The following is a 15,780-nucleotide window of genomic DNA, read 5'->3' on the forward strand; positions in this document are numbered from 1 at the left end:
CAACAAAGCCTCCTTCAGTCACGCCGCCAAACTTACCCTAGTAAAACTGACTATCCTACCGATCCTCGACTTCGGCGATGTCATCTAAAAATTAGCTTCCAATACTCTACTCAGCAAATTGAATGCATTCTTTCACAGTGCCATCCGTTTTGTTACCAAAGCACCTTATACCACCCACCACTGTGACCTGTATGCTCTAGTCGGCTGGCCCTCGCTACATATTCGTCGCCAGACCCACTGGCTCCAGGTCATCTACAAGTCTATGCTAGGTAAAGCTCCACCTTATCTCAGCTCACTGGTCACGATAACAACACCCACCCGTAGCACGTGCTCCAGCAGGTATATCTCACTGGTCATCCCCATAGCCAACACCTCTTTTGGCCGCCTTTCCTTCCAGTTCTCTGCTGCCAGTGACTGGAACAAATTGCAAATTGCAAATTGCAAAAAAAAATATAAAAAAATAAATCATCGAAGCTGGAGACTTACATTTCCCTCTCTAACTTTAAACATCAATCCATCTGTAATTAGCCCACCCAATCTACCTACCGCATCCCCATATTGTTTTTATTTACTTTGCTTCTCTTTTGCACACAGTATCACTACTTACACACCATCATCAGCTCATCTATCACTCCAGTGTTAATCTGCTAAAATTGTAATTACTTCGCTACTATGGCCTATTTATAGACCTTTTTTTTCATAGTGTTATTGACTGTACACTTGTGTATTCCATGTGTAACTCTGTGTTGTTGTTTGTGTTGCGCTGCTTTGCTTTATCTTGGCCAGGTCGCAGTTGTAAATGAGAACTTGTTCTCAACTAGCCTACCTGGTTAAATAAAAGGTTAAACATTTTTTTAAATAAAAAAAATCTTTCTCCAAGTTGAAATGAATTGGCTAGCTAGCTAACGTTAGCTAGCAGGAATCTTCTTAGCTAGCAAGTTCGAGGTCAAACATTATCAGTAGCAAGCTGGCTAACATTACATCCTATCAAACCTTATCGTCAGGCGCCACATTAGCTATGTAAATCTTCCTCTCCATGACTTTACTTCAGATTAGGGAGAGGCTGTGTATTTAGCTAGCTACATCACATTACCCAGTAGGGAGAGGGTGTGTATTTAGCGAGCTACATCACATTACCCAGTAGGGAGAGGCTGTGTATTTAGCGAGCTACATCACATTACCCAGTAGGGAGAGGCTGTGTATTTAGCTGGCTACATCACATTACCCAGTAGGGAGAGGCTGTGTATTTAGCGAGCTACATCACATTATCCAGTAGGAAGAGGCTGTGTATTTAGCTGGCTACATCACAGTATCACAGCTAGCAGACCACACCTTGTTGTCTCTGGGTAATTAGACATAACTGTAAAATATTACACTGACCCAGGTTGAACCTGGCCTTTACCCGTCAATGTCATCGGGCAAAAGCAGGAAGGGAAGAGCGCCCTTCTCAAATCCAACAGTAATCTGGTGCAAAACATGCCTTCACGGCGCCCGGGCGAGATGAATCGAACCCCTCATTGGTAAACACGCCTTTACGGCGCCCGGGCGAGATGAATCGAACCCCCTCATTGGTAAACACGCCTTCACGGCGCCCGGGCGAGATGAATCGAACCCCCTCATTGGTAAACATTGGAATGCAAGTAATCCAGGCCCAACCCATCCATACAATTCCCGACTCAATTCCAAATATCGTTTTGGACAACACTGATTTTATTGCCAATATTATCCAATTAATACTTTGTAATCAATTTTGACACTAGAATGAATGACTCATATTAATACCACATAGTTTATACCTGAAAAGTTGATTCTAGGAGGCAGTATAAATGGGTTAGTCAATCTATTGGCAATTCAGTTTGACTATTTACTCTATTTGCAACAAACTGATTGATCGAACCTTGAGAACATCACAACACTCTCAGCTAATCTCCAACACACAGAGACTCAACCAGTGAAGAACAAACACTATTGTAAATAAAACCTGTTTATTTATTTTCCCTTTTGTACTTGAACTATTTGCACATCATTACAACACTGTATATATCCTGTATCCTACATAATATGACATTTGAAATCTCTTCAAAATTATTTTGGAACTTTTGTAAGTGTAATGTTTACTGTACATATTTTGTTAATTTCACTTTTGTTTATATATTTCACTTGCTTTGGCAATGTAAACATATGTTCCCTACGCCAGTAAAGCCCTTAAACTGAAATTGACTCACCGAGCGCAAGGAAAGAGAAGACCCACTGCAGCACCGCGGCTGTCTGGAGTCTCCTCCGCAGCGGGATGTTCAGCGGAGCGAACAGGATCTTCATCTCGGGAAACACACGACCTTTCCGGCTACAAGGTTTTAATCTGCCTGGTCCCGTTCTGTCTGTCTGGCTGCGGGTGTGTGAGAGAGAACACGTTGTTGTTTTGAGTGATAGCTCCTAATTTTCTGCAACAAAGTTCTGAAACGCACGGGTCAGGCTCGTGCAGCACCGTGGAAGTTGCGTTATCAACGTTACTCGGTTGTTGCTGGTCTTCAGTTAACCTTTCTAGTTTCAGTGACGGAGTTAATATCTGCAAACGAACTTTAGAAATTAACTAATAGAACAAGTCACCTGCAAGAGGACTCTCCACTCCACGTCACGACCTTCTTCCCGGAATGGAACCGTGTCAACCAATCAAAGGAGAGGAGAGGTCGGGAGGACAGATTTATACCAGAATAATAATAAATAGTAGTTTAAACTCTAGTTATTTATAATAATAATAATAGTAGTAGACCGAAACTCTAGTTATTTATAATAATAAGTAGTAGTAGACCTAAAGCCGAGTTATTTATGCTAATAGTAAACATAAACTCTAGGTATTTATAATAATAATTAGTAGCTTAAACTCTAGTTATTTATAATAATAGTAGGCCTAAACTCTAGTAATTTATAATAATTAGTAGCTTAAACTCTAGTTATTTATAATAATAGTAGACCTAAACTCTAGTTATTTATAATAATAATAATAGTAGACCTAAACTCTAGTTATTTATAATAATAAGTAGTAGTAGACCTAAACTCTAGTTATTTATAATAATAAATAGTAGCCTAAACTCTAGCTTATAATTAGTAGTAGAATAATTAGTAGTAGACCTAAACTCTAGTTATTTATAATAATAATAATAGTAGACCTAAACTCAAGTTATTTATAATAATAATAGTAGTAGACCTAAACTCTAGTTATGTATAATAATAATTAGTAGTAAGTCTAAACTTTAGTTATTTATAATAATAGTAGACCTAAACTCTAGTTATTTATAATAATAGTAGTAGACATAAACTCTAGTTATTTATAATAATAGTAGTAGACATAAACTCTAGTTATTTATAATAATAATAGTAGTAGACCTAAACTCTAGTTATGTATAATAATAATTAGTAGTAGTAGTCTTTAGTTATTTATAATAATAGTAGACCTAAACTCTAGTTATTTATAATAATAGTAGTAGACATAAACTCTAGTTATTTATAATAATAGTAGTAGACATAAACTCTAGTTATTTATAATAATAATAGTAGCAGTCCTAAACTCTAGTTATTTATAATAATAGTAGTAGACCTAAACTCTAGTTATTTATAATAATAATAGTAGTAAACCTAAACTCTAGTTATTTATAATATTAATAGTAGTAGTCCTAAACTCTAGTTATTTATAATAATAGTAGTAGACCTAAACTCTAGTTATTTATAATAATAATAGTAGTAGACCTAAACTCTAGTTATTTATAATAATAGTAGTAGACCTAAACTCTAGTTATTTATAATAATAGTAGTAGACCTAAACTCTATTTATTTATAATAATAGTAGTAGTCCTAAACTCTAGTTATTTATAATAATAATAGTAGTAGTAGACCTAAACTCTATTTATTTATAATAATAATAAGTTCAAACCCCCGAGCTGACAAGGTATAAATCTGTCGTTCTGCCACTGAACAGGCAGTTAACCCACTGTTCCTAGGCCGTCATTGAAAATAAGAATTTGTTCTTAACTGACTTGCCTGGTTAAATAAAGGTAAAAAAAAGTTATTTATAATAATAATAGTAGTAGACCTAAACTCTAGTTATTTATAATAATAATAGTAGTAGACCCAAACTCTAGTTATTTATAATAATAGTAGTAGACCTAAACTCTAGTTATTTATAATAATAGTAGTAGACATAAACTCTAGTTATTTATAATAATAGTAGTAGACATAAACTCTAGTTATTTATAATAATAGTAGTAGACCTAAACTCTAGTTATTTATAATAATAGTAGTAGACCTAAACTCTAGTTATTTATAATAATAATAGTAGTAGACCCAAACTCTATTTACATTTATTCATAATAATAGTAGTAGACCTAAACTCTATTTACTTATAATAATAATAGTAGTAGACCTAAACTCTAGTTATTTATAATAATAATAGTAGTAGTAGACCTAAACTCTAGTTATTTATAATAATAGTAGTAGACCTAAACTCTAGTTATTTATAATAATAATAGTAGTAGACCTAAACTCTAGTTATTTATAATAATAATAGTAGTAACCTAAACTCTAGTTATTTATAATAATAATAGTAGTAGACCTAAACTTAGTTATTTATAATAATAAGTAGTAGTAGACCTAAACTCTAGTTATTTATAATAATAAATAGTAGCCTAAACTCTAGCTTATAATTAGTAGTAGAATAATTAGTAGTAGACCTAAATTCTAGTTATTTATAATAATAATTAGTAGTAGGTCTAAACTTTAGTTATTTATAATAATAGTAGACCTAAACTCTAGTTATTTATAATAATAGTAGGCCTAAACTCTAGTTATTTATAATAATAGTAGTAGACCTAAACTCTAGTTATTTATAATAGTTAGTAGCCATAAACCTAAACTCTAGTTATTTATAATAATAATAAGTAGTAGACATAAACTCTAGTTATTTATAATAATAATAGTAGTAGACCTAAACTCTAGTTATTTAGAATAATAATAGTAGTAGACCTAAACTCTAGTTATTTAGAATAATAATAGTAGTAGACCTAAACTCTAGTTATTTAGAATAATAATAGTAGTATTCCTAAACTCTAGTTATTTATAATAATAATAAGTAGTAGACCTAAACTCTAGTTATTTATAATAATAATAGTAGTAGTCCTAAACTCTAGTTATTTATAATAATAGTAGTAGACCTAAACTCTAGTTATTTATAATAATAATAGTAGCAGTCCTAAACTCTAGTTATTTATAATAATAGTAGTAGACCTAAACTCTCGTTATTTATAATAATAATAGTATTAAACCTAAACTCTAGTTATTTATAATAATAATAGTAGTAGTCCTAAACTATAGTTATTTATAATAATAGTAGTAGACCTAAACTCTAGTTATTTATAATAATAGTAGTAGACCTAAACTCTAGATATTTATAATAATAATAGTAGTAGACCAAAACTCTAGTTATTTATAATAATAATAGTAGTAGACTTAAACTCTTTTTATTTATAATAATAGTAGTAGACCTAAACTCTAGTTATTTATAATAATAATTAGTAGTAGGTCTAAACTATAGTTATTTATAATAATAGTAGACCTAAACTCTAGTTATTTATAATAATAGTAGTAGACATAAACTCTAGTTATTTATAATAATAGTAGGCCTAAACTCTAGTTATTTATAATAATAGTAGTAGACCTAAACTCTAGTTATTTATAATAATAGTAGTAGACCTAAACTCTAGTTATTTATAATAATAATAGTAGTAGACCCAAACTCTATTTACATTTATTCATAATACTAGTAGTAGACCTAAACTCTATTTACTTATAATAATAATAGTAGTAGACCTAAACTCTAGTTATTTATAATAATAATAGTAGTAGTAGACCTAAACTCTAGTTATTTATAATAATAGTAGTAGACCTAAACTCTAGTTATTTATAATAATAATAGTAGTAGACCTAAACTCTAGTTATTTATAATAATAATAGTAGTAGACCTAAACTCTAGTTATTTATAATAATAGTAGTAGTAGACCTAAACTCTAGTTATTTATATAATAATAAGTAGTAGACCTAAACTCTAATTATTTATAATAATAATAAACTCTAGTAATAGTAGTAGTCCTAAACTCTAGTTATTTATAATAATAATAGACCTAAACTCTAGTTATTTATAATAATAGTAGTAGACCTAAACTCTAGTTATTTATAATAATAGTAGTAGACCTAAACTCTAGTTATTTATAATAATAATAGTAGTAGATCTAAACTATAGTTATTTATAATAATAGTATAATAACTCTAGTTATTTATATAATAATAGTAGTAGACCTAAACTCTAGTTATTTATAATAATAGTAGTAGACCTAAACTCTAGTTATTTATAATAATAGTAGTAGACCTAAACTCTAGTTATTTATAATAATAGTAGTAGACCTAAACTCTAGTTATTTATAATAATAATAGTAGTAGACCCAAACTCTATTTACATTTTTCATAATACTAGTAGTAGACCTAAACTCTATTTACTTATAATAATAATAGTAGTAGTAGACCTAAACTCTAGTTATTTATTATAATAATAGTAGTAGTAGACCTAAACTCTAGTTATTTATAATAATAGTAGTAGACCTAAACTCTAGTTATTTATAATAATAATAGTAGTAGACCTAAACTCTAGTTATTTATAATAATAATAGTAGTAGACCTAAACTCTAGTTATTTATAATAATAATAGTAGTAGACCTAAACTCTAGTTATTTATAATAATATATAAATTAGTAGTAGTAGACCTAAACTCTAGTTATTTATAATAATAGTAGTAGACCTAAACTCTAGTTATTTATAATAATAATAGTAGCAGTCCTAAACTCTAGTTATTTATAATAATAGTAGTAGACCTAAACTCTCGTTATTTATAATAATAATAGTATTAAACCTAAACTCTAGTTATTTCTAATAATAATAGTAGTAGTCCTAAACTATAGTTATTTATAATAATAGTAGTAGACCTAAACTCTAGATATTTATAATAATAATAGTAGTAGACCAAAACTCTAGTTATTTATAATAATAGTAGTAGACCTAAACTCTAGTTATTTATAATAATAGTAGTAGACATAAACTCTAGTTATTTATAATAATAGTAGTAGACCTAAACTCTAGTTATATAATATAGTATAATAAACTCTAGTTATTTATAATAATAGTAGTAGACCTAAACTCTAGTTATTTATAATAATAATAGTAGTAGACCTAAACTCTAGTTATTTATAATAATAATAGTAGTAGACCTAAACTCTAGTTATTTATAATAATAGTAGTAGACCTAAACTCTAGTTATTTATAATAATAGTAGTAGACCTAAACTCTAGTTATTTAGAATAATAATAGTAGTAGACCTAAACTCTAGTTATTTAGAATAATAATAGTAGTATTCCTAAACTCTAGTTATTTATAATAATAATAAGTAGTAGACCTAAACTCTAGTTATTTATAATAATAATAGTAGTAGTCCTAAACTCTAGTTATTTATAATAATAGTAGTAGACCTAAACTCTAGTTATTTATAATAATAATAGTAGCAGTCCTAAACTCTAGTTATTTATAATAATAGTAGTAGACCTAAACTCTAGTTATTTATAATAATAATAGTATTAAACCTAAACTCTAGTTATTTATAATAATAATAGTAGTATACCTAAACTCTAGATATTTATTATAATAATAGTAGTAGACCTAAACTCTAGTTATTTATAATAATAGTAGTAGACCTAAACTCTAGTTATTTATAATAATAATAGTAGTAGACCTAAACTCTAGTTATTTATAATAAATAGTTATTTATAATAATAATAGTAGTAGACCTAAACTCTAGTTATTTATAATAATAATAGTAGTAGACTTAAACTCTTTTTATTTATAATAATAGTAGTAGACCTAAACTCTAGTTATTTATAATAATAATTAGTAGTAGGTCTAAACTATAGTTATTTATAATAATAGTAGACCTAAACTCTAGTTATTTATAATAATAGTAGTAGACATAAACTCTAGTTATTTATAATAATAGTAGGCCTAAACTCTAGTTATTTAGAATAATAATAGTAGTAGACCTAAACTCTAGTTATTTATAATAATAGTAGTAGACCTAAACTCTAGTTATTTATAATAATAATAGTAGTAGACCCAAACTCTATTTATTCATAATAATAGTAGTAGACCTAAACTCTATTTATTTATAATAATAATAGTAGTAGACCTACACTCTAGTTATTTATAATAATAATAGTAGTAGTAGACCTAAACTCTAGTTATTTATAATAATAGTAGTAGACCTAAACTCTAGTTATTCATAATAATAGTAGTAGTAGACCTAAACTCTAGTTATTTATAATAATAGTAGTAGTAGACCTAAACTCTAGTTATTTATAATAATAGTAGTAGTAGACCTAAACTCTAATTATTTATAATAATAATAAGTAGTAGACCTAAACTCTAATTATTTATAATAATAATAAGTAGCAGTCCTAAACTCTAGTTATTTATAATAATAGTAGTAGACCTAAACTCTAGTTATTTATAATAATAATAGCAGTAAACCTAAACTCTAGTTATTTATAATAATAATAGTAGTAGTCCTAAACTCTAATTATTTATAATAATAATAAGTAGTAGACCTAAACTCTAGTTATTTATAATAATAATAGTAGTAGACCTAAACTCTAGTTATTTATAATAATAATAGTAGTAGACCTAAACTCTAGTTATTTATAATAATAGTAGTAGTAGACCTAAACTCTAGTTATTTATAATAATAGTAGTAGTAGACCTAAACTCTAATTATTTATAATAATAATAAGTAGTAGACCTAAACTCTAGTTATTTATAATAATAATAGTAGTAGACCTAAACTCTAGTTATTTATAATAATAATAGTAGTAGACCTAAACTCTAGTTATTTATAATAATAATAGCAGTAAACCTAAACTCTAGTTATTTATAATAATAATAGTAGTAGACCTAAACTCTAGTTATTTATAATAATAGTAGTAGACCTAAACTCTAGTTATTTATAATAATAATAGTAGTAGACCTAAACTCTAGTTATTTATAATAATAATAGTAGTAGACCTAAACTCTAGTTATTTATAATAATTAGAATAAAAGTTATTTATAATAATAGTATAAACTCTAGTTATTTATAATAATAGTAGTAGACCTAAACTCTAGTTATTTATAATAATAATAGTAGTAGACCTACACTCTAGTTATTTATAATAATAATAGTAGTAGTAGACCTAAACTCTAGTTATTTATAATAATAGTAGTAGACCTAAACTCTCGTTATTTATAATAAATAGTAGTAGACCTAAACTCTAGTTATTTATAATAATAATAGTAGTAGACTAAACTCTATTTATTTATTCATAATAATAGTAGTAGACCTAAACTCTATTTACTCTAGTTATTATAATAATAATAGTAGTAGACCTAAACTCTAGTTATTTATAATAATAATAGTAGTAGTAAACTCTAGTTATTTATAATAATAATATAGTAAACTCTAGTTATTTATAATAATAATAGTAGTAGACCTAAACTCTAGTTATTTATAATAATAATAGTAGTAGACCTAAACTCTAGTTATTTATAATAATAATAGTAGTAGACCTAAACTCTAGTTATTTATAATAATAAGTAGTAGTAGACCTAAACTCTAGTTATTTATAATAATAAATAGTAGCCTAAACTCTAGCTTATAATTAGTAGTAGAATAATTAGTAGTAGACCTAAATTCTAGTTATTTATAATAATAATTAGTAGTAGGTCTAAACTTTAGTTATTTATAATAATAGTAGACCTAAACTCTAGTTATTTATAATAATAGTAGGCCTAAACTCTAGTTATTTATAATAATAGTATAATAATAGTAGTAGACCTAAACCTAAACTCTAGTTATTTTATAATAATAGTAGTAAACATAAACTCTAGTTATTTATAATAGTTAGTAGACCTAAACTCATAAACCTAAACTCTAGTTATTTATAATAATAATAAGTAGTAGACATAAACTCTAGTTATTTATAATAATAATAGTAGTAGACCTAAACTCTAGTTATTTATAATAATAATAGTAGTAGACCTAAACTCTAGTTATTTATAATAATAATAGTAGTAGACCTAAACTCTAGTTATTTATAATAATAAGTAGTAGTAGACCTAAACTCTAGTTATTTATAATAATAAATAGTAGACCTAAACTCTAGTTATTTATAATTAGTAGTAGAATAATTAGTAGTAGACCTAAACTCTAGTTATTTATAATAATAATAGTAGTAGGTCTAAACTAGTTATTTATAATAATAGTTTAGTTATTTAAAATAATAGTAGACCTAAACTCTAGTTATTTATAATAATAGTAGTAGACCTAAACTCTAGTTATTTATAATAATAATAGTAGTAGACCTAAACTATAGTTATTTATAATAATAGTAGTAAACATAAACTCTAGTTATTTATAATAGTTAGTAGCCATAAACCTAAACTCTAGTTATTTATAATAATAATAAGTAGTAGACATAAACTCTAGTTATTTATAATAATAATAGTAGTAGACCTAAACTCTAGTTATTTATAATAATAATAGTAGTAGACCTAAACTCTAGTTATTTATAATAATAATAGTAGTAGACCTAAACTCTAGTTATTTATAATAATAATAGTAGTAGTCCTAAACTCTAGTTATTTATAATAATAATAAGTAGTAGACCTAAACTCTAGTTATTTATAATAATAGTAGTAGACCTAAACTCTCGTTATTTATAATAATAGTAGTAGACCTAAACTCTAGTTATTTATAATAATAATTAGTAGTAGGTCTAAACTATAGTTATTTATAATAATAGTAGTAGACCTAAACTCTAGTTATTTATAATAATAGTAGTAGACCTAAACTCTAGTTATTTATAATAATAATAGTAGTAGACCCAAACTCTATTTACATTTATTCATAATACTAGTAGTAGACCTAAACTCTATTTACTTATAATAATAATAGTAGTAGACCTAAACTCTAGTTATTTATAATAATAATAGTAGTAGTAGACCTAAACTCTAGTTATTTATAATAATAGTAGTAGACCTAAACTCTAGTTATTTATAATAATAATAGTAGTAGACCTAAACTCTAGTTATTTATAATAATAATAGTAGTAGACCTAAACTCTAGTTATTTATAATAATAAGTAGTAGTAGACCTAAACTCTAGTTATTTATAATAATAAATAGTAGCCTAAACTCTAGCTTATAATTAGTAGTAGAATAATTAGTAGTAGACCTAAACTCTAGTTATTTATAATAATAATAGTAGTAGGTCTAAACTTTAGTTATTTAAAATAATAGTAGACCTAAACTCTAGTTATTTATAATAATAGTAGGCCTAAACTCTAGTTATTTATAATAATAATAGTAGTAGACCTAAACTATAGTTATTTATAATAATAGTAGTAAACATAAACTCTAGTTATTTATAATAGTTAGTAGCCATAAACCTAAACTCTAGTTATTTATAATAATAATAAGTAGTAGACATAAACTCTAGTTATTTATAATAATAATAGTAGTAGACCTAAACTCTAGTTATTTATAATAATAATAGTAGTAGACCTAAACTCTAGTTATTTATAATAATAATAAGTAGTAGACCTAAACTCTAGTTATTTATATAATAATAGTAGTAGTAGACCTAAACTCTAGTTATTTATAATAATAGTAGTAGACCTAAACTCTCGTTATTTATAATAATAGTAGTAGACCTAAACTCTAGTTATTTATAATGATAATAGTAGTAGTAGGCCTAAACTCTAGTTATTTAGAATAATAATAGTAGTAGACCTAAACTCTAGTTATTTATAATAATAGTAGTAGACCTAAACTCTAGTTATTTATAATAATAATAGTAGTAGACCCAAACTCTATTTATTCATAATAATAGTAGTAGACCTAAACTCTATTTATTTATAATAATAATAGTAGTAGACCTAAACTCTAGTTATTTATAATAATAATAGTAGTAGTAGACCTAAACTCTAGTTATTTATAATAATAGTAGTAGACCTAAACTCTAGTTATTCATAATAATAGTAGTAGTAGACCTAAACTCTAGTTATTTATAATAATAGTAGTAGTAGACCTAAACTCTAGTTATTTATAATAATAAGTAGTAGTAGACCTAAACTCTAATTATTTATAATAATAATTACCTAAACTCTAATATTTATAAGTAGTAGACCTAAACTCTAGTTATTTATAATAGTTATTTATAAAAGTTATTTATAATAAATAGCAGTAAACCTAAACTCTAGTTATTTATAATAATAATAGTCCTAAACTCTAGTTATTTATAATAATAGTAGTAGACCTAAACTCTAGTTATTTATAATAATAATATAGTAAACCTAAACTCTAGTTATTTATAATAATAATAGTAGTACCTAAACTCTAGTTATTTATAATAATAATAGTAGTAGACCTAAACTCTAGTTATTTATAATAATAATAGTAGTAGACCTAAACTCTAGTTATTTATAATAATAATAGTAGTAGACCTAAACTCTAGTTATTTATAATAATAGTAGTAGTAGACCTAAACTCTAGTTATTTATAATAATAGTAGTAGTAGACCTAAACTCTAATTATTTATAATAATAATAAGTAGTAGACCTAAACTCTAGTTATTTATAATAATAGTAGTAGTCCTAAACTCTAGTTATTTATAATAATAGTAGCAGTCCTAAACTCTAGTTATTTATAATAATAGTAGTAGACCTAAACTCTAGTTATTTATAATAATAATAGCAGTAAACCTAAACTCTAGTTATTTATAATAATAATAGTAGTAGTCCTAAACTCTAGTTATTTATAATAATAGTAGTAGACCTAAACTCTAGTTATTTATAATAATAATAGTAGTAGACCTAAACTCTAGTTATTTATAATAATAATAGTAGTAGACCTAAACTCTAAGTACTAAACTCTAGTTATTTATAATAATAGTAGTAGACCTAAACTCTAGTTATTTATAATAATAGTAGTAGACCTAAACTCTAGTTATTTATAATAATAGTAGTAGACCTAAACTCTATTTATAATAATAATAGTAGTAGTTATTTTAATAATAATAGTAGTAGACCTAAACTCTAGTTATTTTAATAATAATAGTAGTAGTAGACCTAAACTCTAGTTATTTATAATAATATAGTAGACCTAAATAGTTAATAATAGTAGTAGTAGACCTAAACTCTAGTTATTTATAATAATAATAGTAGTAGACCCAAACTCTAGTTATTTATAATTTATTCATAATAATAGTAGTAGACCTAAACTCTAGTTATATTTACTTATAATAATAATAGTAGTAGAATAAACTCTAGTTATTTATAATAATAATAGTAGTAGTAGACCTAAACTCTAGTTATTTATAATAATAGTAGTAGACCTAAACTCTAGTTATTTATAATAATAATAGTAGTAGACCTAAACTCTAGTTATTTATAATAATAATAGTAGTAGACCTAAACTCTAGTTATTTATAATAATAAGTAGTAGTAGACCTAAACTCTAGTTATTTATAATAATAAATAGTAGACCTAAACTCTAGCTTATAATTAGTAGTATAATAATTAGTAGTAGACCTAAACTCTAGTTATTTATAATAATAATAGTAGTAGGTCTAAACTTTAGTTATTTATAATAATAGTAGACCTAAACTCTAGTTATTTATAATAATAGTAGTAGACCTAAACTCTAGTTATTTATAATAATAATAGTAGTAGACCTAAACTCTAGTTATTTATAATAATAGTAGTAAACATAAACTCTAGTTATTTATAATAGTTAGTAGCCATAAACCTAAACTCTAGTTATTTATAATAATAATAGTAGTAGACATAAACTCTAGTTATTTTATAATAATAGTAGTAGACCTAAACTCTAGTTATTTATAATAATAATAGTAGTAGACCTAAACTCTAGTTATTTATAATAATAATAGTAGTAGACCTAAACTCTAGTTATTTATAATAATAATAGTAGTAGTACCTAAACTCTAGTTATTTATAATAATAATAGTAGTAGACCTAAACTCTAGTTATTTATAATAATAATAGTAGTAGACCTAAACTCTAGTTATTTATAATAATAAATAGTAGCCTAAACTCTAGTTATTTATATAATTAGTAGTAGAATAATTAGTAGTAGACCTAAACTCTAGTTATTTATAATAATAGTAGTAGACCTAAACTCTAGTTATTTATAATAATAATAGTAGTAGACCTAAACTCTAGTTATTTATAATAATAGTAGTAATAAACTCTAGTTATTTATAATAGTTAGTAGTAGACCTAAACTCTAGTTATTTATAATAATAATAGTAGTAGTAGACCTAAACTCTAGTTATTTATAATAATAATAGTAGTAGACCTAAACTCTAGTTATTTATAATAATAATAGTAGTAGACCTAAACCTAGTAACCTAAACTCTAGTTATTTATAATAATAATAGTAGTAGACCTAAACTCTAGTTATTTATAATAATAGTAGTAGACCTAAACTCTAGTAATAACCTAAACTCTATAGTTATTTATAATAATAGTAGTAGACCTAAACTTAGTTATTTATAATAATAGTAGTAGACCTAAACTCTAGTTATTTATAATAATAATAGTAGTTATTTATAATAATAATAGTAGTAGACCTAAACTCTATTTACTCTAGTTATTTTTCATAATACTAGTCTATTTACTTATAATAATAATAGTAGTAGACCTAAACTCTAGTTATTTATTAATTATAATAATAATAGTAGTAGACCTAAACTCTAGTTATTTTATAATAATAATAGTAGTAGTAGACCTAAACTCTAGTTATTTATAATAATAGTAGTAGACCTAAACTCTAGTTATTTATAATAATAATAGTAGTAGACCTAAACTCTAGTTATTTATAATAATAATAGTAGTAGACCTAAACTCTAGTTATTTATAATAATAAGTAGTAGTACCTAAACTCTAGTTATAATAATAATAGTAGCCTAAACTCTAGCTTATAATTAGTATAGAATAATTAGTAGTAGACCTAAACTCTAGTTATTTATATAATAATAGTAGTAGGTCTAAACTTTAGTTATTTATAATAATAATAGTAGTAGACCTAAACTCTAGTTATTTATAATAATAGTAGGCCTAAACTCTAGTTATTTATAATAATAATAGTAGTAGACCTAGTTATTTATAATAATAGTAGTAAACATAAACTCTAGTTATTTATAATAGTTAGTAGCCATAAACCTAAACTCTAGTTATTTATAATAATAATAGTAGTAGAGTAGACCTAAACTCTAGTTATTTATAATAATAATAGTAGTAGTCCTAAACTCTAGTTATTTATAATAATAATAAGTAGTAGACCTAAACTCTAGTTATTTATAATAATAGTAGTAGACCTAAACTCTCGTTATTTATAATAATAGTAGTAGACCTAAACTCTAGTTATTTATAATAATAATTAGTAGTAGGTCTAAACTATAGTTATTTATAATAATAGTAGTAGACCTAAACTCTAGTTATTTATAATAATAGTAGTAGACATAAACTCTAGTTATTTATAATAATAGTAGGCCTAAACTCTAGTTATTTAGAATAATAATAGTTGTAGACCTAAACTCTAGTTATTTATAATAATAATAGTAGTAGTCCTAAACTCTAG

General features: G+C 25.2%; 1 protein-coding gene across 1 annotated transcript in view; it reads right to left on the reverse strand.

The window, feature by feature from the left end:
* The window catches only part of LOC135530221 (2-acylglycerol O-acyltransferase 2-A-like), a 30,144-nt gene extending 27,488 nt beyond the window's left edge, over positions 1-2,656 (reverse strand). The window contains exons 1-2 of the mRNA XM_064958585.1: positions 2,608-2,656; positions 2,226-2,386 (exon numbers count right to left, since the gene is read on the reverse strand). Coding sequence (XP_064814657.1) covers positions 2,226-2,319 — 94 coding nt within the window. The 5' untranslated portion in view covers positions 2,320-2,386; positions 2,608-2,656. The remainder of the gene's footprint in view (positions 1-2,225; positions 2,387-2,607) is intronic.
* Between the last annotated feature and the right edge of the window lie 13,124 nt (positions 2,657-15,780).

The sequence above is a fragment of the Oncorhynchus masou genome, unplaced genomic scaffold (genome assembly GCF_036934945.1).
Source record: "Oncorhynchus masou masou isolate Uvic2021 unplaced genomic scaffold, UVic_Omas_1.1 unplaced_scaffold_1293, whole genome shotgun sequence".
In the NCBI taxonomy this organism is placed as follows: domain Eukaryota; kingdom Metazoa; phylum Chordata; class Actinopteri; order Salmoniformes; family Salmonidae; genus Oncorhynchus; species Oncorhynchus masou.